The 24,993-nt window shown below is 42.1% G+C and overlaps 1 protein-coding gene across 1 annotated transcript; it reads left to right on the top strand.

Annotated features, from left to right (window-relative positions):
- Nucleotides 1–4,285: 4,285 nt before the first annotated feature.
- Nucleotides 4,286–24,806, top strand: SCGN (secretagogin, EF-hand calcium binding protein). Its single transcript, XM_066626191.1, has 11 exons — nt 4,286–4,358; nt 5,817–5,887; nt 11,106–11,198; nt 11,679–11,768; nt 15,065–15,121; nt 15,324–15,401; nt 21,095–21,150; nt 21,507–21,552; nt 21,829–21,888; nt 23,186–23,254; nt 24,678–24,806. Exons 1-11 carry the CDS (start codon nt 4,286–4,288, stop codon nt 24,804–24,806), a joined length of 822 nt encoding a protein of 273 aa, XP_066482288.1.
- The last annotated feature ends 187 nt before the right edge of the window (nt 24,807–24,993 follow it).

The following is a 24,993-nucleotide window of genomic DNA, read 5'->3' as shown; positions in this document are numbered from 1 at the left end:
TCATCAAACCATTAAGGTTTGATGATCAATGCCCAAGGTTTGATGCACAAGTGATGATCAATGCACAATCCTATGCGTGTCTACTCAGAAGTAAGTCCTATTGTGTTCAGTGGGGTTTACTCCCAGGAAAGTGTGGATAGGATTGCAGCCTAAGGGCCCACTCCAACTCAACTTTCCATTGCCAATGCAGTCATGCCAATAGAGTGTGCACTGCATTCTGTGGGAGGGGGACTGTCATGAATATGTATAGTTTAGGCCTAGTAGCATTGCAAAGCCTGAACCAAAGTAACCCAGTAACACAGAAGGGCTTAAAGTCCTAGCTGCAAGGAATTTACAACCCCATGGAAGGTGATGATGTAGCACCTCAGCAGACAGAGAGGCGCCATGAGTCTCCAGTGGGGAGGGGGAGAACTAGGAGGACTAGCATCCAGCCCCACTTCGAGAAGATTCTGACCCCAAGAGTTCTGATTGGGCAGTTTGAAATGAGTACAGAGTCACCCCATCCTGTTGGTTGAGAAGTATAAGAACAGAGCCCAGGGGGTGTCTTGGCCCTTTGCTCTTTGTCTTTGGTCTTTGTCTCTTGGTGGAAAAGGTGGTGGGTGCACATCCTGCCCCGCCAGGACCATGTGGCCTCATAGGTAACTGGGCTGAGGATCTACAAAAGAAGCTGACCCAGGTGAGAGTTAGAGAATAATAGAGATAGCCAGTTAGCTTTATTATTTTAATGCTGAGATATTTCCTAGAAGTTTCATGCCTCTAGCATTTGCTGCCTTTTGTAACTTTTTGTAACCCTATGTACTTAATAAAGTAAAAATCCTTTTACCATGTTCTTTCATTGTCTGTTGGGGACAAGGTTTCAGAATCCTGCCTAGCCGTTCAGCAAGCTACCAAATCCTCATTGTGGACTAGTAACTTGAGGGCTGAGACTTAAGTAAAGAAAGTGCTCAGTGCCTACAAGGGATATAGTTAAGCCTAGAGGGTCTCAGTGTCCCTGGACTGAGACACTGGCACATACAGGGTGGTGGCAGTACTACCAAACGGGTCCTTGAGGCTCTAGGGTTCAAGAATCAAGAACTCTGAGCACTCAAAACCCTGGGAGTGCGCGACAAGTATACGACAGGGACCCACGGAGGCATCCTCAAGGTATGAGAACAAATGTTCCCTTACTTCAGGGCTGCATTGCAGCTGCATCTGTGCTGGAAAGTTGGTTAGAATTTGGCCCTAAATATTTTAATTAAAACTTTTAAATTAATACATTACATCACATGAATGTCATTCATACGTTAATATTGTATAAATGTGTTTTCATACCTATATAAAGCAAACTTTGTAGATTCAGGAAAGAACAAAGACTACCTGATTCTGCCCCCCCCATCTCTCTTGCTTTTCATTTTCTTTAGCTTTCCCCATTGTTAGCTATTTTCCCACTCTATAAAATTGGAATGAAGGTAATAAAAGGGTTTGCTTAAGACTGTTAGATGTGGAAGAAATTTATGTTCCAGACATTATTTCTAACATTTCAGAAACCTTTTGTCCAGAGAATAATAGTGATTCTAGCCAGTTTGGGACCTCACAGTGTTAATTAAATGCTTCAATTCTGATACAGCTCCTTTTCCCTTAATGGTCTTACACATACAAATATTTCATGTTCCATTAATGTGAAAAACTGGTGGGCTTTATTGGCTTAAATTAGTTCTAATGCAGGACCTCTGACAAGAATTTTATCAAGGGGTAAAAAGTTTCTTTTGGGCCCCTATTGGGGTACAAAGTTTCTTTTTGGCCCCTTCCCAAAGAGGAAGAGAATCATTGGCTCATGGGGGAACCATTGGATCATAATTTTAGACAATCATTGGATCATTTCTACAAATTACAATATATAAAACTATGTAGGCTTACACAAAATGTGGATACTAGTCTTCACATATTTTACGAGATCCCAGGAGGTTTCCAACTCCCCTTTTTTGCTCCCAAGCCCCCTTTCTGACCCTGGGTTCATGTACAATATACCTCCTGCACGCACACCCCCCATGGGGCCTGGTGAGGTCAGAAAATTTAAGATTCTTCGAAAATTTTGGGGCCCCTCCTTTGGCTCCTGGGTCCCCCTTTTTCACCCTGTGCCCAGGTACAATTTGCCCCTGGACCTCCCCCATACATTCCAATGTTTGTCTGTGTATTGTACTTATGATGTTGGAGAACTGACCTATCTGAATGCATGTTATTTACATGTGTAGGAAATGGGACCTTTACCTGTCCCTCTACAGATTCCACCAATGACTCAGTGTTTTTAATCCTGAGTTCAATATTTGGATGCAGACTTCCAATACAGTTTTTTATGGAAGCAAATGGTAAGTCTTGGGTGCCAACATACTTCCCACTAATGACATTCTGTAAACTTGATCATACTGGCTTTCAAGAGACATCAGTATTTTTGTTCAGTTTAAACATAGGTCCAGGTACCTACAAGGACTTCAAGAGCACATCTATGTTCACATAGCACAATTCTATCTATGATGCATATCTCCTGGTTTCAAAATGCCATAGCACATTCTTTTTTCATTAGTACCAACATATACCAACATTCACCTAATAAACAAACACATGGTGATGGGAAATCTGCTGCTGCTGTATCCCTCTTTCACATTAATGATGTGATGATTATTACATTAATCAGAATTGATTGAATATGGTAGGTACAGTTATCAGTGGAGAAAGGGCTGTGGCTAAGTGGTAAAGTACATGTTTTGTATACAGAAGGTCCCTGGTATCTCCAGAAAGAGCAGACAAAAATTCCTGCCTAGATCCCTGGATAGCTACTATCAGTCATTGTAGATGGTACTGACTTAAATGGACAATGGTCTGATTCAGTATAAAGCAGCATCCTATGAACTTAGTCTCAGTATTCCCAAATCGATTATTATCCAATAATAAGAATGTAAGAAGTGTCAGGCTGAGCAGAGCAATGGCCCATCATATTTTGAACCCGAGGCATCTGGTGGGCTACTGTGAGATACAGGAAGCTCAACTAGATGGGCACTTGGCCTGATCCTGCAAGGCTCCTCTTATTTTCTTATCATGCTCACTATTTAGGTTCTGGATAGTGGCTAATATTACATGCTTTTCAAATATCTGAGGAACATTTCCAAATAGGATGTGATGGCAAAACCCTCATCTGATGTTGCTCTCTGTACAGTGGGACAGCATTTCACAGAAAATGGAGATACTCTTTCACAATACCTCATGCATTATTAACAGTAATGTGTGAGTGCCATTATGACTATGTGACATTTATTTATCTAACACTGGGGACGGGTTTAGAAAAAAAATATGCCCATTGTAAATTAATAATATACTCCTCTGCAAAGCTAATTGATAGTTGCCCTTCCTCTTCAAATTATTTTGGCTAAAAGTCACAGCTAGAATTCTCCTTCTACTTAGTTTTAGAATTCTTTTGGGCTGTTTCCAAAAGCAGCAGCCGTTCCATGTACATCCTTTGTGATGATCCACTGCTTCTGCCCATGAGAACATCAAATGCCAAAAATATTCTGCAATTCTAGACATAATGACAGCACTGAAAATCCTGTTGGGGGGAGGAGGGAATTAGCTCTGTGTAAAGTGAAATTTAAAATCGAGATGTACTTAAGTGTATTTAACAATTAATCGAATGATATCTGCAGCAATTTTACTTTCTCTAGGGTAGATTTGCTCAAGACCAGTGATGGGGTGATTTTTAGGGCCAAATCCTATCCAATTTTCCAGTGCTGGTGCTGCTGTGCCAACGAGGCATGTGCTGCATTCTGTAGTAGGGGGGCAGTCATGGAGACCTCCTCCGGTTAAGGGAATATTTGTTCCCTTTCCTTGGGACTGCACTGGCACTGGAAAGTTGGATAGGATTGGGCCCTTAGGTGTTTCAACATATACAACTGTTTTCATACATTTCCTCCAGGGCAATTCCTGGTACATTTTGCAATCAATTATCAGCTATTACATTTTGAAATTGCAACCAAAAGAGCTGGGCTCCAGAAGCCTCTTTTCGGGAAAGCGCATAATTTTCCACAGAATCCTTTTTTTTCCCTAGCAGGTGTGAGCAGAGCCTGGCTGGCCCTGACTTTCTCCCCAGGCAGCAGGTGGGCGCCTGGGAGCGCTGGGCGTGCCTCCAGCTTCGCTGGCTCCTGAAAACCCGCCCGCCTCTTTGTCACTGGAGGGCAGCAGCCGGTCTTGCAGCCCAGTTCCGCGCAGAGCCCTGCGCTTTGAACCCTGCTGGTGAAGGGTCCCAGCCGTCAGCACCATGGACAGCGGTCCCCTGGAGCGCCTGGACGCAGCCGCCTTTCTGCGCCTCTGGCAGCACTTTGATGCTGACGGTAAGTGGCGGAGCCTGGCAGGGGACTCAGAAGGAGAAAGTGGGGAAGGGGACTGGGGCTGTGTATGTGTCTTAGTGGTTCGTTCTGAAGGCAGAGGTGAGCAGCAAGGAGTGCAAGTCTGTGTCTGCCCTGCTAGCTCATCAGGCAGCCCCTCTGCTCATCTTCATGCAGGGTCTGCCTGCCTGCCCCCTCCCACTCCAGTGTTTTCTGACATACCCAACTCTCACATACTTCTGATGTTTGGGATCTCAGGTTCTTGCATTGTAGACCTGCACACTATTTGTGTGTGTGTGTGTGTGTGTGTGCGTGCACAAATAGGGCTGTTGTCTGAATGAAGTTTTTCAGCTGATAACTGCCTACTCACCAATTCACTTGTTAAAAGAGATTCTGCAATCTGGCAATACTGGTGCTATCAAAGGATGATGATAATGATTGCATCATGTGTATGACACAGTGCAGAGTGACATATGCAAAAATGTACAGTCCCTGCCCATAGGGCATGATCCTGTGCAAGCTTAATCAAAAGTCCCTTTCTGTGCAATGGAGCTTGCTCCCAGGAAAGTGTGCATAAGTAACTTGCCAACTAAATTATCCTTCTTTACAAAATACCACTCAAATGATACATTGTCAAACATCTTAATATGTTGCCTGCAATTAGGGATTGTTTGCAGCAATATAGCTCTGAACGGCCTGTTTGAACTCAGTCAGATTTATTCATCCTAACTTTTAAAAATCTGAATTTTTAATCTCTGTTTAGTGAATTTATCCATCTATTAAAAGCCTTCATTCCTTTGTCTCTTCAAACTTATATGTCTCAAATCTCTCTAAACTTGCCAGGTCTACTATAGCACAGCTATCTTGCATTTCATACCTGTGTTCTTCTGTGTATGTGTAGATGAAACTCTGGACATAAATACACCTATGTAAACACCATTTTAAACATCTTATGTTGCCTTATTCTTGCCAGAGATGATTTTCACAAGAAAAGCTCCCAGCAGGAACTATGGGCACCGTCCATCTCATACTTATTTTTAAAAAAGGAATTTTTAACTTTAAAACTGTAATAAATTAGGGCCCAATCCTACCCAACTTTCTAGCACCAGTGCAGCCGCAAGCTAAGGGATCAAATGTTCCCATACCTTGAGGAGGGCTCTGTGACTGCCTCCTCACCACAGGTTGCAGCACATGCCTCATTGGCATGGTTGCACCAGCACTGGAAAATTGGATAGGATCGGGCCCTTAATTGCTAAATAAATTAATTTCTAAAATCTGGCAGTGTGAAAGAAACTCCACACTCTTGCTTGTTTGCGCTAATTTGATTAAATTTGCTTGAGTTCATTTAAAACAAAACAGGTATTAATAGATTTCTGAAATGTTGATGTTTTATAGAATCTGTTGGATTTAGATTTCAACTATTAATGCTATCTGTTCAGTAATATGTATTTCAATTATTTTTAGACAATGGTTACATAGAAGGGAAGGAGCTTGACAATTTTTTTCATCATCTTCTGAAGACATTAGATAGTGAAGTAAGTACTGGTATCGCATTATTTGCATATAAATATGAAGACAGTCATTCACTCTGATCTAGCTCAGGTTACTCCAAAATGTTCCACATATGAATCCCCAACTGGAAGGAGAATCCAGGACAGAAATGAGTGTTTTGCATGCAGATCCCCTCACTAACCCAGTGGCTGAGGCTGTACGTACAGACCCTTCTCAGAAGGATTGCAATTCTATCAGTCAGCTGCTTGTGAGTGGGGTGCAGAGGGCCTTGGTCACTGCTTTCATCCCCCCTTTCCCTGCCAGACTTGATATAAGAAGCAGAACTTAACTCAAGTTGTTTTCTCAACAGGTACCTCATCACTGTTTGCATTCTGAATCCCCATATTTGCCACCCACTCAGTGGTCATAATTTTGACAGAGCAAACCTGTTTCCTCCAGCAAACTCTGTGTTTAGTTTGGTTAATGAAGAGGAACCAAGAGGTTTGAATACACATTAGTCTGGAAAGCTAGAGGGAGAGCAGCAGGTGGTTTTTGCTTATTCAACACAGGGCTGATTATTTTTGCAGATGCCATATTCTGCAAGATCCGTTACCATGCATTTTCCCCTCCAGAGTTAATTTGTACTTGCTTAGGAAGATGAATGTATTTAGAAACAGCTGTATGATTTACTGAAGAGACAACTGCATGGTCAATTATTGTTCGTTGCATTTTTGTGACACATGGCCCTTTTATTTTTGATTGCCTGCTATTCAAAATTGTGTAAAAGAGCACACAGTCCTAAAGTGGTGGTTTATTTCCCCTTGGAGTTTCTTAAAACATTCAGCCACTATAAACCACCCAAAAAGATAAATATTAACATTTCTTCCCAGGAGCTCAGATTGGTGTTTAAGGTTCTCCTTCACCCCAATTTTAATCTTACACCAATCCTGAGATCAACTAGGCTGAGATACAGTAACTGGGCCCAGGAATATCCAGGGAGCTTTAGGGTTGAGTGGGAATTTGAACACAGGTCTCTCTAATAGACTTCAATAGGTCTTCAATAGAAGACAATTGTGAGCTTATAGGTGTGATCAGTTATCCAAAAATCATATAATATTAACTCACATTACCTTTGGATTTGCATCTGCTACCAAAGGATAAATTGTGAGAGAAATAAGTGAAAGGAAGGACAGCTTTTGAAGGATCAGAAATTCTCAACTGTTGTTGTATGTCCTTGGGAAACCTGTTAAGTAAAGCAGTACCTCCAGTGGACAGAACTGGGCTCAATTATTTACAGCAACCTCCGCAAGACACTTCATGTTTTACTTTTTTTATCACAACTTTTGAATATTCATGAAGAGGGATGAGTGTATTTCATACTGCATAGTGTCTATGATTTGGGGCTTGTACTTATTTCAGTAACAAAGTGCTACTTTGTTAAATGCTTCCAAACATTTTCAAGGGAGAAGGGCAGATGTCAAAGTGGAGTACAGTCTTTGCTTCTCATGTCCTGGACTGAGTGGAGAATGTAGAGGATGTGCCCCTGATGTTTACGTTAAGGGAAGCAATGTGCTTCCTCAAACATTGGGCACAGTGAAAGTTTAAAGAGAGACAACTAGGACAGGCTTAAAGTTATGGGAGCTGGGATTCTTGTGGTGACAAGAAGATCTCCTGCAACATGAATCCAACAGTTCCTCCAATTAGATTTTCTATGTTGGTGCTTCCATCCTATTTAAGGGCCAAAATAGATGTTGTAAAGGGGTGGGCGTCCCCTCTATGTCCATAATGCTAATGAGGGATTTGCAGAAGACCATTTCCTCTTACCAATTCTCCCCTATGTCCTCCCCCATCAGCCAGTTTTTAATTGCTTTTTCCTAATCAGACTCTGAAGACAGAAGTGAGTTTGACTGGAGGAAGCATGCCCTTAAGAGGCAACAGCAGGAGAAAAGAGCCTGATGCAGAGGAAATGAAGCACCTCTTCCTCCTGACTCTCTGCTCTTCTGCTTTAAGTGCAAGCCCATATTCCTTATGATACCATATTCCTTATGATACCAGCAAATGTGTCATCTTTGGATGTCTATTGTGTGGGCAGGCTGTGACTCTGCATGCATCTGATGCAGTGCTGCTGTACCACAGGCTCTAACAATGGCATGGTTCCGTAAGAACGCAGAGTCAAAGAGTGAAACAGTTTCCAAATTTTTCACTGTGACTTTTCAATGTGTTGTTGATTTATTGGGCCATTTTTAAACGTGCATCAAAGGAATACAGACTTGCTTGCCAAGCCACCTTATGAGATGGCAGTGAGGTGTAATTTGTTACTACTTCTGTACTCTGGAGCTTGAGGTAGTCAATAAAATAAATAACATTACAGACTCTGAAAGTTGTCTCTGTTTGAATATTTGTTTCATAATTATTGTTTGTAACTTCTCTCTGTCATGATTTCCCCCAATGACTACTATAGTGTTTACAGTGGCGTAACTCGAGGGGGTGCAAAGCACTAAGTCTTGCTGGGAGCTGCACCACAGCATGCAAGTGGTGTCTCCCCCTCCCCTTCCAAGCCAATCCAAGGGGGAGAGTAAAAGGAAGATATACACCCCTTGCATACTGCTTTGAGGCTCCCTGCAAGACTTAGTGCTTTGCACCCCCTCTAGCTACACCACTGAGTGTGTAGGCTCTGTTGTTGTTGTTGCTTCTCAGCTACTCTGACGTGTTCTCATCCATTGCTGAATGCAAGAAAAACAAGCTCAGCTGGAAGAACAATAGGGTGACAATAGAATGACAGATTCTAGTTAGGCATACAAAGTGGAAAAAGAGAGCATTCACTTGAGGAAATGGGGTGTCCTATGCTTCTTTTCATTTGAGGTTAGTGAGCCCTGGACTCCTTTGTCTAAAGTCTTTGTAATCAAAAGGAGAGCTGTAGAGGGGTTTGTACTTGGTTCCAAGTTTTGCAAGAGATCAGTCAAAGTGGAGACCCAAAGGCTCCTTTTTGCATCCCTTTAGGCAGTTGAGATCCCAAAATTTTATAACATGTGTAGCTTGGGTGGCTAGGGAGGTAAGTTAAAAAGAGGGCATGTGTGTAAAAGTAGCCACATTCCCCTTTAAACGCACATGGAAATTGAACTCAATCTTTTTTTTTTTTGTTACTGCTGCCATATGCTTTAAAAACACAGCTATTTTATGCACACGTGCTGCTGTGTTTGGACTACACAATGCAAGTTGTGTTCTCTCCTGCTTCAGGTGAGTTGGCAACACCACAGAAAGATGTTTGAATATCTGTCATGGAATACAAAATATAGCAAGATCAACCCTTCCTAGGCTGCAATTCTATATGCACTTACCTGGGAATGAGCCCCATTGAATTCTGTGATGCTTTCTTCTGTGTAAACATGCACAGGATTGTGCTGTTGCTGTGCATTATCTTGCATATTTTATTTTTGTTCAGCAGTTTATCCAGTACTTTGAATTTTTGTTGTTGCAATATAATCTCATTATGGAGAGAGGGGCATGAATGTGGTCCCTGACGGTAGAGGACAAGTACGCAGAGGTACAGGGCCCACACACTGTGAAAGAGACCTCCTCTCATCCAATACGCTGCTGCAGGTGCCGCTGGGATCCATGTATTGTTCATGAGATGCTTCCACTCTTGGTGATTGTTGGCAATATTTCTAGTCTTTATAGGCTTGTCAATGGTCAATCGCTGGTTCCTTAGATCCTCTTCAATGTTAAGCCACATTTTCTTTGGTTTTCTGTGTTTTCCACATAAAAACACTACATTGAAATCCCAAGGAGAAATTCATGGTTGGCTACATGACCTCACCTTACAATACAGGAGCAAATCTTTTCAGTTGTTAGTTGGTATAATATGTGTGATTTTTTGAAAAGATGCTTAAAGACCCAGATGACTAGAGGACAAGAGGCTTAGTTGAATAGGTACCATTCTACTTTCACCTTTACAGTATTATTTTCTGCAGTGCTTTAATTGGTCTTGTCATTTCAAGACAAAAAAACTAGACTGTAATCATACATGATTCTTTTTTACGATACTGTGGAAATCAGCCTGGTCTTTTGTTATTTTTTAAAGTTAATCTATTGTTCAGATGTGTGTCAGATTGTTTTAATGACTTCTATGAGTTTAAAGCAGGTAAGAACTTTCGTATGAGTTAAAAATATTCTGGAGGAATGACTGTTTTTAATTAACCTGGTTCCCATAGAACTAACACTTGGAACAGAGGCAAAGCTTAGCAATAGAACAAATAGAGAAATACAAAGCTGGAATCTTGGTGTTCTTCTGTGCATCTGTATGGTCACACATCATAGTTTTAAGCAGCTAACTTCATTTCTATAAGATGTCTTCAGACTCTGGGACATCCTATGAAGCCACAAACCTCAGAACGTGTCTTGCAAAGGGCTGGAAAGAATGTCATGTACAGGTGTCCCCCAGTATCTACAAATCTGTAATTTGCTGATTCAATTATCTGCTGATCCCCCATGTGCTTACACCACAGCCATTAATGTTGTGTAAAGGCTTACCGCAGTGAATCTTGCTTTCACAGGACGCTATAAGCATGCAAACTTTGAAGGCAGGCTGTCAGCAGCAATTGGGCCCTTAGGCCCCAATCCTATCCATTTCTTCCTCGCCAATGCAGCCATACCACCAAAATATTCATTGAATCCTATGACGGGGGGGGGGGGGTGGAATCTTGGAGGTCTCATCTGCTGCCACAGTTTATCTACCTGGATCTACCAAAATCACTGGTGCATGTCTGAGTGGACCTGGGAAGGTGGATTGAGCCCAGAAGGGGAATAGGATATTAGCAGCACCAATATGGTCCCTTTCCATATCCCCCCCATTCTTCCTCTGTTCCACATCTGTCTTGTCACCAGAATGCATGGACTGCACTTGTGTGACAGCTCCATCCATAAGTCAGACTTCCATACCACAGGGGCACAGTGTACAGTTGTCCTGTAGTCCTTTGTGCAGCAAGTTGCCCCTAATAGCAGGTCTGTGGCTTTATCTGTCCACCTATCTCAGATTCAAACAAGACTTCAAGATTTTATAGATTTATAGAATTAAGTTAAAATTCTATATAAAAAACCAGAACAGAAAGACCCTTACTGCAAATTCCTTTCCTTTCAGCTGAAGGAATATGCCCACTGCTGTTCTACTACATGGCTAATCCTGTCTCTTGACAGGACATAACATATCGCACCAGAAGAATGCCCTTAACTGTAAGGTCAGCCCTATTGCTTTTCATCCCACAGAGCGCCGTCACAGAAGAAAAGGTTCAGAGAGTGAAGGAACGATTTATGTCAGCCTATGATGTGACTGCAGACGGACGCTTACAAATACATGAGGTACCTGGTTGTCTTTTCTTTTGAGACTTTAGAAAATGTTCCCAGGCAACAATAACTATGCTACAGGGAGTGGATCAACCATCATCTCATGGCCGAACCCTAACTAACCTTCAACCACTGATGCAGCTGTGCTGATGGGGCATGCACTGGATCCTGCAGTGGGGAGGGAGGGAGTCACAGAGGACTCCTCAAGCTAAGGGAATATTTGTTCCCTTGCCTTGGGGCTGCATCAGTGCTGGAAAGTTGGTTAGGATTGGGCTTTCAGTCATATAGTACTGCAACCATTTGTCCAAATATACTTTTAACCAAAGCAACTTGTTCCATTTCCAATTTTGTTCCTGCTGCTGTAGGTCTCTTGCTTCCCCCCCATAGGCCTGTCCTTGGGACAACAAACCTTGTTATTTTTTAATCTAAGGTGATATATATGATGAGAACAATGATTACATTACAGAACTAACATTAATTTTTTTTCCCCTTTAGCTTGCCAATATGCTCTTGTCTGAGGATGAGAACTTTTTGCTGTTTTTTCGACGAGAAACCCCCTTGGACAACAGTGTGGAGTTCATGAAGGTGGGTGTAAATTTCTGCTGCTGTGTTGCTGGGTTTTAAATGTCAAACATGGTAGATTGCTATGAAATTGGATTGATGTGGTGTTGAACACATACGGAGGCGGGGACACACCAAGGCCCCAATTACACAATTACATTGCATTCAATTACATTCCATTATATAAAATCAATTACATTGATTTAAACCCAGGTCTGCTGCAGTCACATATAAAGCAGGAAGTGTAGGGCTTGATATTCAGAGCAAAAGGGGTGTAGAGGTGAAGGGAGGTGAATTTGCTCCAGATCAGGTGCTCACTCCAGTACAGTTGTAGTCTTCCCCACCCCTGGCACTTTTTTCTCAGGTGAATTCATCTTCCAGTATCAGAGCATGGCCAAGGACAAAAGCTCCTGAAGTATAAGCCATGAGTGGAAGCAGGTTTTAGCACCACCATGAATTCCTTTGCTCTGAAAACAGGACCCCCTGGCCTGCTTTATGGGTGATTTGGGCTGAAACAGGCTGCCACCATCCCATACAGTTTGAGTCTGTATATTCATGTCTCTTATATTCATTGTGAAGGACACTTTCTCAGTTTGCATGCTACAGAACATATTTACTGTGAAAGAGAGGCAACATACAGTCTGTGGCTGCAGATGGTCTGCAAAAAAATTGTGTGCAGCTGTTGATTAAATTCTGGAATAACATTACCGGCTTTCATTAAAAAACAAAAAAATCACCCTCATCACTGCCATCCTTGGAACCTTGGAAAGAAGACTCTCAGGCTTGATGTTTAACAGACCAAATATTCCAGATAAGAGAGTTTAATGTCACAAGGTAATATATATGATTGAGGATAGTGATCACATTACAGAAGTATCATCATTACTTCCCCCCCCCCCCATACAGCACAGCATTGTCTAGTTTAGAAAGAGAGCAAGCCCTGTCTTTGCAGACTAGTATAAAATCTGGGATAAGTCTCCCTGCAGCTACTTGGGACACTTTGGAGAACTGGTTATGATGCTGAAATGGATCTATCTAACAACATCTAGGAGGCAAAAGTACATATCTCATCAGGAGATCTGGGACTCAGCTCTCAGTTTTTCTTTCAATACTAAATGCAGCTCTGTATGTGTGTGTGTGTGTCTGTCTGTCTGTCTAATGCAGTGGTTCTCAAACTTTTAGCACCAGGACTCACTTTTTAGAATGAGAATCTGTCAGGACTCACTGGAAGTGATGTCACGACCAGAAGTGACATCATCATGCAGGAACATTTTTCACAATCCTAACCTGAAATCCTGAAACCCACACTTACCCACACTGAAACCCACACTTACCCAGGACTAAGTCCCATTGAATATCATTGTTAAAAGCATATACAGAGTAGCCTGTCAAATGTACAGATCTATAACATTTCCCCAATGCAGCTACATGCCATGGTAGCATCAAGTCTATTAAAAATAAAATATTGAAATGAATGGGGACCCACCTGAAGCTCACAACCCACCTAGTGGGTCCCAACCCACAGTTTGAGAAACACTGGTCTATTGTGATCAGAAGAATGGTACAAAAGTTGGAAGTGTTTACATAGTCATGTTTTCCCAGACTCTCTCATTTGCATACATGCATGCACACAAGCAGCTTTGCACCAGGGAAAAAGAATACAGGCAGAGCACAGGCACTCCCTGAGCAAACAGTACCTTGAAGGAAAGATTTATATCAGGAAAATGAGTGAATTGATGCCACAAGTCCCCACGCCACTCTCCTGATCAATTTTGCACCTCTCCACCAGTAGCTATATTCAGTTGAAAGAATGGGAGATCAATCCCAGATTTGGGATGTAATGTGTAGTTTGGCTCCAGATCCTTTTAAGGTTGCAATCCTAGACATGTTTAAATAAGATGATGCTCCACTGAACATTGTCGGACTTACTTCTGAGTAGTGATGCATAGGGTTGCTCTGAGAATCTGACCATTTCCACGGACTTCAGCAGCAGAGCACGCCCAAATATTAATGGTTTTAAAACAAAGTTAGCAACCTGGAGGCAGAATGTGTCCAAGCTCATAAATCAGGAAGCAGGTTCCAAACTGCTTATTTGCAACTATCTGCAGCTCTAAGTCTTTTGAAGGCTGATTCAAGATTTTCAACATTTGGGTTCAAATTTCCAGAATAAGTGTTATCGAGGAACAGAAAACCAACTCTTATCTTTATTTTTTTTTAAAGTATTGATTGCCTTTTCCAAGACAGGTACCATAAATTTTCCTGGGAGGCTGATCTTACAAAATAAAATCTGTCCTTGTTCTAATCTAGGTACACTGTTTCAATTTCAAAGTAGTTTCACGTCGGCTGCCTTGAGAATGACCAAGAACAAGGGAATGTAAATAGTTATTTGATCGCTTGTCTTGTTTACATGAAAAATAACAAATCTGGATGTGCAGCCATGGTAACTACATGCCCAAATTAAAGATGGAAATTGATCTCAATTGGATTACATGGTTCCTTCAGAGGAAACAGATCCATGATGCATGGGTAAATGCTGAGGGTTTTTTCCAGTTTGTTGAATGTGCTGGCTGGCAACCTTCAGTCTCGAAAGACTATGGTATAAGCCTACAGCACCCAGTATTCCCAGGTGGTCTCCCATCCAAGTACTAACCAGGCCTGACCCTGCTTAGCTTCCAAGATCAGACGAGATCAGGCATGTGCAGGGTATTTTCCAGTCTTTCATTCAACTAGAAGTAAAAGGTGCTATCAGTGAATAGTTTCTCTTTGTCACACTGAAATAAGTCACCTGATTTCACAGACAGGTAGGCAGGCAGAATGGGGCCTAATAGTCAAGATCTATGGTAGAAAGCAAGCTAAGAAATAGAGTTTTAGAGGTCAAGAACCCAACTGTGTATATTTCAAAGCAGCATGTCCCCAAACCTGCCATGTCCATCTGCTAAGAGTCAAGCAAAACACAGTCTGAAGGAAAAGTGGATGTGGAAGATTCCCCTCCCAGAGCTATCAGATTCATGACCAGAGGGGTTCAGTATGATGGTGGATAAGTTCCACCTGACACTAGCCTTGAAATTATTTTGTGGCTCTAAGCCGAATAGAGAATGTGTACAGGTTATATACAGCTAATCCTCTGGTGGGCCCCACCAGAGTCCCTAATCTACACCCTGCCCCATGCCATTTGCAACAATAACAGCAGCCTGACTTATCAAATCTCCTGAGATCCAAACATTTGCAAGATTCCTCTGCACATCCACAAATGAGGTTGTGATATGATTAATTCCTAAATATCTTCATTCAAATTATAACATTCATTTTTTCCCTTACAGATTTGGCGTCAATATGATGCTGATAGCAGTGGTTTTATTTCTGCTGCTGAGCTTCAAGTAAGTTACCTAGATTCCTCTTGTTCTGTCCCCCTAAGTCAATAAGGATCCACTGGAGTCCATATTTCATGCATTCTAACAAGAGAGCCACGAGCCAGATCTGTGTTTAGGCTCTTGGAATCAAATCTTCGTTTCTTAATATTATTTCTGTGATGTATCTGAAACAGTATCACACACTTCTTTGCTTCTTTCCTGACAACAGGACTTCCTGCAAGATCTTTTACGGCAACATGGAAGAACTGTTTCTAAAGCAAAGCTGCAAGAATATACAGGCACCATGGTAAGCACACATTATTTTCTCTTATTATCTTTATACAAAGGACTTTTTGGAAGCTTGTGGGATGGTTGTGCAAAGTGAATCCATGTAGCAAAGAACGCTCTCTCCCTGTTGTGGACAGAATGGAGTGTGTGAAGCCTTATCCATCCCAATACATTGAGTTCTTCCCTCAAAAGTGAAATGGAAACTGAAGCTAATTCACTCAACGGAGAAGTGTTGCCTTTCTGTAGCACAAATCAGCACAAGTGTCCCTAAGCCCACTCACAGTGCTTCGTTGCATAATCTTCAATGACTGTATGAGCTGACAAGACATTGTTATAGGTGAAGTACCCGTATGTAGTGCTGCCCAGAATTAATTGACAAACAGGAGGGAGCTAAGAGGAGATGAATAAAAAATTTTTCCAACCAGAAAAGATACATTTCTGAAGAAAAACTAAGGGCCCAGTCCTGTCCAACTTCCCAACACTGGTGCAACTGCAATGCAGCCCTGAGGTAAGGGAACAAATGTTCCCATATCTTGAGGAGGTCTCTGTGAGTGCACCACAGTATCACACACGCCCCATTGGCACAGTTGCACCACCCCTGGAAAATTGGATAGGACTGAGCCCTAAGATGCTTGTTTGAATTGTGTTTAATGGGGCCAGGATGACAGCGCACAAGTTTAAATGGGCCAAAAATACTAAGGGGAAAAGAAATGCTAAATGATACAATAGAGTGAAAATAAAGGTCCTCTCAGTCATGACGGCATCATGGAAGTGTGCCTTCTTCCATTGTAACTCCCCATCTCATAAGAACACAGTGATAATTATTCCAATGACATGTGACATCAGCATTGCCTCGCCTCCCTGCAGGGCCTATGAGAGGAATTTTATCAGGGGGTGCAAAGTTTCTTCTGGGTCCCTTCATAAAGGGGGAGGGGCACAATAGGGGCAGCAGAACGGAGGGGGGCAAAATAGGGCAGGGGGAGGCTGTTGACAGACAGGGGGAGGCTTCTTGATGCAGAGCCCAGGTCTCCCTGACATGCAACATTGGCAGCTAGATAAGGTAATATGGAAAACCAAACACACTCCTAAGTCTCTCTAAAATATAAAAAATTGATTTCAGAAAATTAACATCATCATATTTAGGCTCACATTAGAATGGATCAATATGAACTTCTGCAGCAGTTGTAGCTCCACATCTGGGTCCCTGAGCTTCTATACACTCCTTCATGGTTATGGGATCCAAAAACCAAAGCGCTACTGTAGCAGGCCAGGTTCCTCCCAGATTAACACTGTGTTGAGGAGAGTCATGGATGCTTTCCTGGGCCTGGTGTGTACGGCTTGCAGCAGCAGTTAACACTGCATGCACATGGTTGTGCCCCATCATCATGTGCTGGCAGCGAGTTCAGGTAAGATAGGAAAATGTCAGATCCCAGGAACTTTCTGGGCCCCCTCCTTTGGCTCCTGGGCCTCCTTTCTGACCCTGGGCCCAGGTACAAATTACCCCCTTTACCCCCCTCTCCTAGGCCCTACCTTCCTGTATGCTGGCAAGGAATGTAGTTGTATTGTCAATGCTTTCTACATAGTCTCAGAATTATCTTATTATATTACCAGAGTATAGAATGGGAAAAGGCAATGTCTCCCATGTTGCTGTGGTAACACAAGAATGAGCTCTTTGGCCTCTTTAGACCCAGGCTGGAAGGAAGACATCTTGTGTTTGTGGTGAGCCTAGTTATATTCAGTCATGTGTGTGATTCACACAAGCAATGGCTGCAATTTTGCTGCCCCTTATTCTAAACTAGATTGTGTGGTGATGAAAATGCCCCTTGTGTACCCAAATCTGTCTAGGTTTAAAACTAATGCTCAGGTATGCTCACCACAAACATAGAGACTGTGTTAGTACCAGCTGGCTGAATACCCTGGGGCAAAGTCCAAACCTACCAGCAGTGGGTGATAGGAAGGTGGCAGCAGGTGGATAGCTCCTTCTACCCTTACAATCAATCAATAGGGCAAAATCTGTAGTACTAGGAACCCCCTGACATTATGACATCATTTCTAGATTCTCCTTGGGGGGCAGGGTGTTCACTGTTGTGCTTCACATGCCCTATCCCTTTCCCTGTGGAAGCTGGGAGCTTCCATAGAACAGGGCACAGAAAGCCAGTTAGTTAAAGAATAGATTTTATCTATACATTACACATAGCCCATTCAAGCGAGTTGTGCTAGACATTAATAGGATAGGACAAGAAAGCCTAATGATCAGCCAGTCTGACCAAGGGAAAGTTTCTTTCTAAATGTCTTCTGTAAAGCTCCCCACAAGAGGAAATGATCGCTGGGATCTGAACCTCAGTCAGCCATGTCTAACATCTCTCCTTCCAGTTATGACTACCTCTAATGTACCAAGAGGAAACCTATATTCAGTAGTTGTTATGCAACAACCCTAAAAATGTAACCAGTTCACTTTGAAAACTTAATCTGGGGAATCTTCGTTCCCTGGTTGATGCAAAGAGGTCTCTGAATTCTCTTCATTAGCCATATAACAATGCAACAGCCCAAGCCTATCAAGGACTTGAGAGTCTTGTGCCTCGAGTGTTGTGCCTCTACATCTGCCTAAATAAGTAATTATGTTTGCTTGATCCCTGGTATATAACACAGATTCTGGTGATGAGTTCTGATTCAAATTAAACCGCCCAAGTGGTGCCACCCGTATAGCTCTTGGATTCAAAATCTTACCACAGGGAAGTAGTGCCCATGCTATTAGCATGAATAGAATCTTTGGACCCCAATGTCTCCTCTACCCCACAGTCACTGTGGAGGCACTGCACCTTCTGTTACCAAAGCAGTTATGAGGGAGGGAAGTAAACTAAAGCGAGCCTGTTAAAGTGTATGCAAAACTGTCTGCCTGAGGGTTATGAGATAACCATCCGCCTCTGGTCAGTGTCTGGAAAGCAGAATCTACTGATTATTAGATGGCTGCCCTATGCTGGAGTCACCAGAGTGGGTATAGATGTATATTTTAATAAACACAGTTCCAGCTCTTCATACCAGCCTGATGTATTTCGTGGAAAGCTGGAGAATACTCCTAGAACAGTGGTTCCCAAATCTTCGACTGGTGGCTTCCTTGATCTACTGGGCCATTGGTTGCAGCTCCCCATTAGGGCTGCAATCCTATACATTGTATAAGGCAGCAAGTTTTTCATGAAGATTCTGCAGCTCCCCTGGCTGGCTTTTGTGACTCTCTGGGAAGCCATGGCTCACAGTTTGGGAACCACTGCCCTACAAGCACCTTACAATGTTCACATTCTGTATTCAAGACAGTTCAGTTTGACTATTCTTGTGATGAGATTATGGGCATTTTCTACTTTTATAGCTGGTGGCCAATGATTCCTTTTTTTTTTTTTTAAAGGCAGATTGCAGGTTAATAGTCCAAGATGATCTGTAATAGTTCCTTGATTGGAAGAAATGATTAGAAGGTAGTTGTGAATCTCTTATTTTTGAATGAGATACATATTCAGAGCTAGGGGAACATGACACCACCTCTAGCTAAGGGGGCCAAATGTAAAGAGTGGCAGGGTAGTTCACAGTTTGGAAGACACAAGGCCAAACTAGATTATATTGTACAGTTGGGGCGTGTGTTTTTTAAATGTGAACAACAGTTGCATAGGACCCTGATCTGGATCAAGTCTATAGCAGAGAGAGGGAGACTTCTAATTACTTCAGAAGGAAAGCTCCCATCAGCACTTATGGGACCTTTCTTCTCAGAAATTAACCCTAATTGTATTGCCTCTGGAACTTCTAACTGCTTGGGGAAAGAGGAAAGCACATGACCCTGCTGTATGGATGGAGACATCTGCTGAAACAGTGCACCTATTACTCAAAAGATGGGAGGGTGAGATACTATGCATCTGCAGAAACATGTTGACAATCATATTGTTCCCTCATGGGATTTTCAGGGCTTTGTAACTCCTAATGGAAAAGTGTTAATAAAAGAAAGGTTAAACACCAGCACAGCACTGAATATTTCAGAGCTGCCACCAATCTGTATAACACACTAGATATCTCCCTGAAATTAAATCCAGTTCTTGGCACACTTTTATCATGAATTATTCATACATCTATTCCATCAGCTAGCTAGCTTCTTTCTTTCTTTCTTTCTTTCTTTCTTTCTTTCTTTCTTTCTTTCTTTCTTTCTTTCTTTCTTTCTTTCTTTCTTTCTTCTTTCTTTCTTTCTTTCTGAAAATGATTGCCATTTCCTTTCTACCTGCAACTGTGCTATAGCTTGGAAAGGAAGGGGCGTCTTGAAAAGCAAGAACAGAATAATTGGAATACCGTTCAACAACAACTTAATATATTGCAGAGCAGAGAGAAAGCCTCCTATATTCATCAGCACGAGTGCCCCAATTTTAAGAGGTGAAAACATCCTCTCTGAAACACATTTTGTAAAAGTAAAGGTTTTGGCCAAATATACTCCTGAGGGTCAGCAAGAGAAAATGCTCACATTAGTGCATTGGAAGGGAGAGAATAGGAGAATACTTCCTCTATTGGTCTGTTTTCCAAGAACAGATCGGACCTCAGGACATCTGAATGACATGACATTGACCAATTGCTTGTACACTACTGCTACATGTAGATATGGTGAATATGAAACAGCTACTACCCTCAAAACATAATAGATATACTGTGCAAAAGTGGAACATGAATATCCACCCCACCTTATTAATATCCACTCCACCCTCCACTATTTCTTTGAGTCTTAATTTATATCTCCTTGCCCAGTCCACAGGAGCGGTACACAATATAGCTTTATATTTTACTTCATTTTCTTTGGGTTTTTAGCCTGCCCTTTACCAAAAGCCTTGTTCATTAGTTAGACAAATTTCTGAATACAAAGTGAAAAATTGGGTATTTTAGGGATATTTGAGAACTGGACTTTTAAGCATAATTTGGGATGGTCCAAAGTAAAATTGCATCAGACTTGCATATGCAAGAACCAACAAGTGGAGACACAAAGTCGCATCCTTTCAAAGTTGCCATTTTGCCATGCACTGGCCATGTATCTCTAGGAGAAATTCTGAAAAGACTGACGATGATGGCAGCGGAAGCATGACCTGGAACACAGCCAATGACACGTTGGGTCCACTGCCTCTGCAGCTACAAAAAAAAAAAGAAGAAGCTGCTGCTTACTGTGATCCTCACATGATCCTTCAATTGCAGAAGTGCAGGACTTTTGGTTTGTTCAAAGGGATTGTGCAAGAGATTGCACAAGTGAAGGAGCTCCTTCGTCCATGTGATCCTTATACATCAAACTGGAAGTCCTGCACTTCCATGTTTGAACAAACTGTGTGAGGAACAAGGTAAAGAAGAGGGGTCATCCACTTGCTGCTCACTTTTAGCAGGTGGAAAGCAGATCAGAGTGGGTTCCATCCAAAATAGGATGGATGGAGGCAGTGGCCAGGGCAGACTCAGGGTAAAAGTCACCTCAAATCTGCCACCCTCTCACCACCCCCCTGCAATCCATGGCTGATACAATCCCCATCGCCTCACTTAGTGGATGGGCCACCGATGGATTCTCCAAGAGCACAAATATGCCTATGCCCTCTATTCATGCTGTGAAACTCAATTTAGCATGGAGAGTGTTACCCTGAATACCAAAATTCCACTGTATTTTTTTTAATGTTAGCACCTTACAACAACTTACAAAAGCTTTTTGCTTTTTAGATGAAGCTCTTTGACAAAAATAAAGATGGACGACTGGATCTGAATGACCTAGCAAGGTATGTTTTAATGGTACTGATAAAGTTCATCAGTTTCTTAGGAATTTACTTTTTCAGTCTGATGGCTTCTTGTAATAGCTCACATGACATATAGTCAATAGGTGCAACTTTCCTCAGAATGAAGTCCCCATGTGATAAAAAGTTCCTCCTGTTGAATTTCTTCCTGTCATACAGCCACTAAAAGCTCAGGCTCTCCATCTAGTAAGGTAGCAACCAGATTAATGTCACACTAGCAGTCTTTTCTGAAAATGTCTGCTAGCTCCCCATAATTCTTTACTCATTCTTCAGATCTATCAAGTAGAACTGTCTTATCACAGTATCACTGAGAAGATAATAATTTGTCTCATTCTGTTTAGGATTCTGGCTCTTCAAGAAAATTTTCTCCTTCAGTTCAAAATGGATGTAAGTAGCAGTAATTTTCAGGGCACTTAAGGGTGCAATCCTAACCAAATTTCCAGCACCAAAGTAAGAGCAATGCAGCTCCAAAGTAAGGGAACAGACATTGCCTTACCTGGAGAAGGCCTCCATGACTGCCACCCAACTGCATGATGCAACTGGCACAGCTGTGTCAGTGCTGGAAAGTTGGTTAGGATTTGAGCCTAAGTTACTTTTTTTCCTTTTGTGAAGACATTTTTCTTTCTTTTTAAAAACTCATTCTTCATTGTTTCCTCCATTCAGGCTTGTAGTACAGAAGAAAGGAAGAGAGATTTTGAGAAAATCTTTGCACACTATGATGTTGTAAGTTTTGTGGGTTTGGAATTATTGCTGATCATCAGGTGGCACATTAAATTAATTGCTATTTTAAAAAATATTCATACAGTACATCAGTTTTCAACAAAAGTCCACAAAGCAGTTTACAAAGCAAAATTAATGAAATGATGATGGTTCCCCGTCCTTGGGTACCAACGATCATTCTAAACAAAGATGCAAAATAGCCACCAGCAAACAGCCACTGGCAAAGATGCAATGCTGGTGTGAATAGAAACAGTTGATGTCCTCCTATTAAATATCAGAGAACATCCACTTAAAAGGATGATATTGCCCAGTTAAGCTTTACAGCAATGTATATATTCCTAACGCTATTTTAGTTCACTTTGTACACATGATGAAAATGAAAGTGTTGCTACAGAAGAAGATCACACTGCATGCTACATTAGTCTTGACTGTACCATAACATGCATGAGTTTGCCATTGCAGCAGATGTTGGGGGAGCAGAGGCTCTCATGCTCTCTTCTTCTGTGAAATGTTAGAACCAGCTCTGATGGTTGCTTTCCTAGCAGCCCAAACCTATCCTGGATTGGGCTGCAGAGCAGGATAGAGCAATGGAAGTGACTTCCACTTTGGTAAAATGTCTGCTGACGGTGTGTGCAGTGCTCTGTCTGTGGTCGTTTTGTGTGCACTACCCAAAAAGGTGAAAACATCACAGCCTCACAGATGGAGCCCGCCGTGTCCCAGAAGGTCGGTGGTGGAGATGGGTTGTGGGTGAGGAGGAGGAGGAGGATTGGGAGTGTAACTGAGTGGGGAAGGGGGAGGAACTGGGGCAGGGAGGAGGTAGGATGTAGTGGATCCAGTGGCAATGGTGCATGCTGGATCCTATCATCTCCATTTCAAAGCTCCCCATCCCATTCTCTCCTTGGACGTACACCACCAAAATTGGTGGTAGATATCTGAGGAGTTTCATAGGAGGCATCAGGGCTTACTTGGAGGTAAGTATAAATTATACTTTCCTCCCATTGACCCTCAAGTCAACCCCCCCCCATTGGATACAGCACACGCCTCTTTGGTACAGCTGCATTGGTGAGGCTAGTGGGAGGATATGATTGGGGCATTCATCTTGTAAAATAGATTCCATGAGAGAGAATTATCAGAGAAACCAGGAATATGCCTTTGCCATCTCATTAGACACTAAACATCCAAAGATACATGACTTGAAAGGGTGAAGACAATGTTTCCAAACATGGAGCAGACAGCAAACTATTTGTGTGTTTGTGTATTTTCATTTTGCAAAAGTATTATGAATGTTTCTATATTCCAGAGCAAGACAGGAGCACTGGAGGGGCCCGAAGTGGATGGGTTTGTCAAAGATATGATGGAGCTTGTCAAGGTGACATCCTCTGCATTATTTCTCCAATTTATTTATTTATCTATTTTCTGGCAAAAGTTGCTGTGCCTTAGATTGGTAGCTTACACATCCCAGGATCAAATAGTCAAGAATGGAAACTTTGCTTTAGGTTCATTGTTAGCTTAGATGCAGTGATGATACTGGCAGGTTATGATGGTGATGACAGAGCTTTTCAAAATGTGATAGACTTGAACACAATGGAAGCTTCATTCTGCATGTGGAAACTTGGATGTGTATGAATCCCCATGTACAAAGAGCATCGCCATTATTTTCTATGACTCAGGGAATCTTCTATACCAGGGGTGTCCAAAGTTTTTGGCAGGTGGGCCACATCATCTCTCTGACACTGTGTTGGGGGCCGAGGAAAAAAGAAATAATTTAAATTTAAAATTTGAATACATTTACATAAGTTTACATAAATGAATATATTAAAGATGAACTTATATGAATGAATGAAGGTCTTGAAATAGCTCATGGCCTATAAAGGCCTTGCACAACGCAAGCCTGGCCTTTCCTTTGCTGCCGCTACTGCATCACAGACCTGAAACAGCAAGCAGTGGAAGGAGCCCTCATCCCACAGCTCACGCGGGAGGTCAAACAGTCGCCCTCACGCTGAGAGCAGTTGCATCGGGCCAGTGAGGGCTCCAACAAATCTCCAGAGGGCCAGAGGCTCATTGGAGACTGGGGGCCCTCTGAGGGCCACATTGAGAGGCCTCGAGGGCCGCATGTGGCCCCAGGGCCGGGGTTTGGGTACCCCTGTTCTATACTAATGTCAAGTGAGAAATCTTGATAAATATGGAGCTCTTTTCATCATAAAAGAGTACTGGAAGACATGCAGAGCTCCATGTGTGCACCATGGGTCCCTATAGAACTTTGATCACATTGCATGTCTCATTTTCCATATCTTGCACCCATTGGTTCCCTACATCCTCTCAACCATAACCTTTTTATAAAGGTAATGTAATACGATCTTTCACTTATCCCAATTAATATTTGTACTACACATTCGGAGAATATATACTATAGTATGTAGGACCACAAATCCATCATCTCATCCATTATTATCTTCTCTTCTTTCTAGCTTGAATCTTCTCTTCATTGTTTATATTTACATTACTATAAATTATATATATTATATTATAATATATTGTTTATATTTAAATGCATATAGCTTTAAGTGCTGAAGTCATTATAATTAATATAATTATTATCAATTATTTCAATAATGTACATGGCGCTTTATACAGGTCCTTTTCCTTAAGAGCTTTACGATTTGGATGCAAGGGAGACAGTGGGGAGGGGGGAGACAGGGATGGAAACAGAGTACTAATATTTAATGTTATGAAAGTAAGTGTAAAGGGGATATTTTGTCTTCTAAATATAGTGCTTTCTTCTTCCCCTGCAGCCCAGCATCAGTGGCATGGACCTAGATAAGTTTCGCCAAATACTGCTTCACCACTGTGATGTAAACAAGGATGGAAAAATTCAAAAATCTGAACTTGCTTTGTGTCTGGGAATTAAGAGCAGCCCCTAGAGCTTCTCCTAGGGGTGCCAGTTATTGTCTCTCATGAGAGCCTGTTGGTCCCAGTAGAACATTTCCAGTGCTGTGTTAATCTGTGCTATATAGTAGACTTAGAGCCCAATCCTATCCAATTTTCCAGCACTGGTGCAGTTGCAATGCAGCCCCAAGGAAAGGGAACAAATTTTCCCATACCTTAAGG

Source organism: Tiliqua scincoides, chromosome 4 (assembly GCF_035046505.1).
Source record: "Tiliqua scincoides isolate rTilSci1 chromosome 4, rTilSci1.hap2, whole genome shotgun sequence".
Classification (NCBI taxonomy): domain Eukaryota; kingdom Metazoa; phylum Chordata; class Lepidosauria; order Squamata; family Scincidae; genus Tiliqua; species Tiliqua scincoides.
The sequence above is the reverse complement of the archived record's forward strand: the minus strand, read 5'-3'. Positions and strand labels throughout refer to the sequence as shown.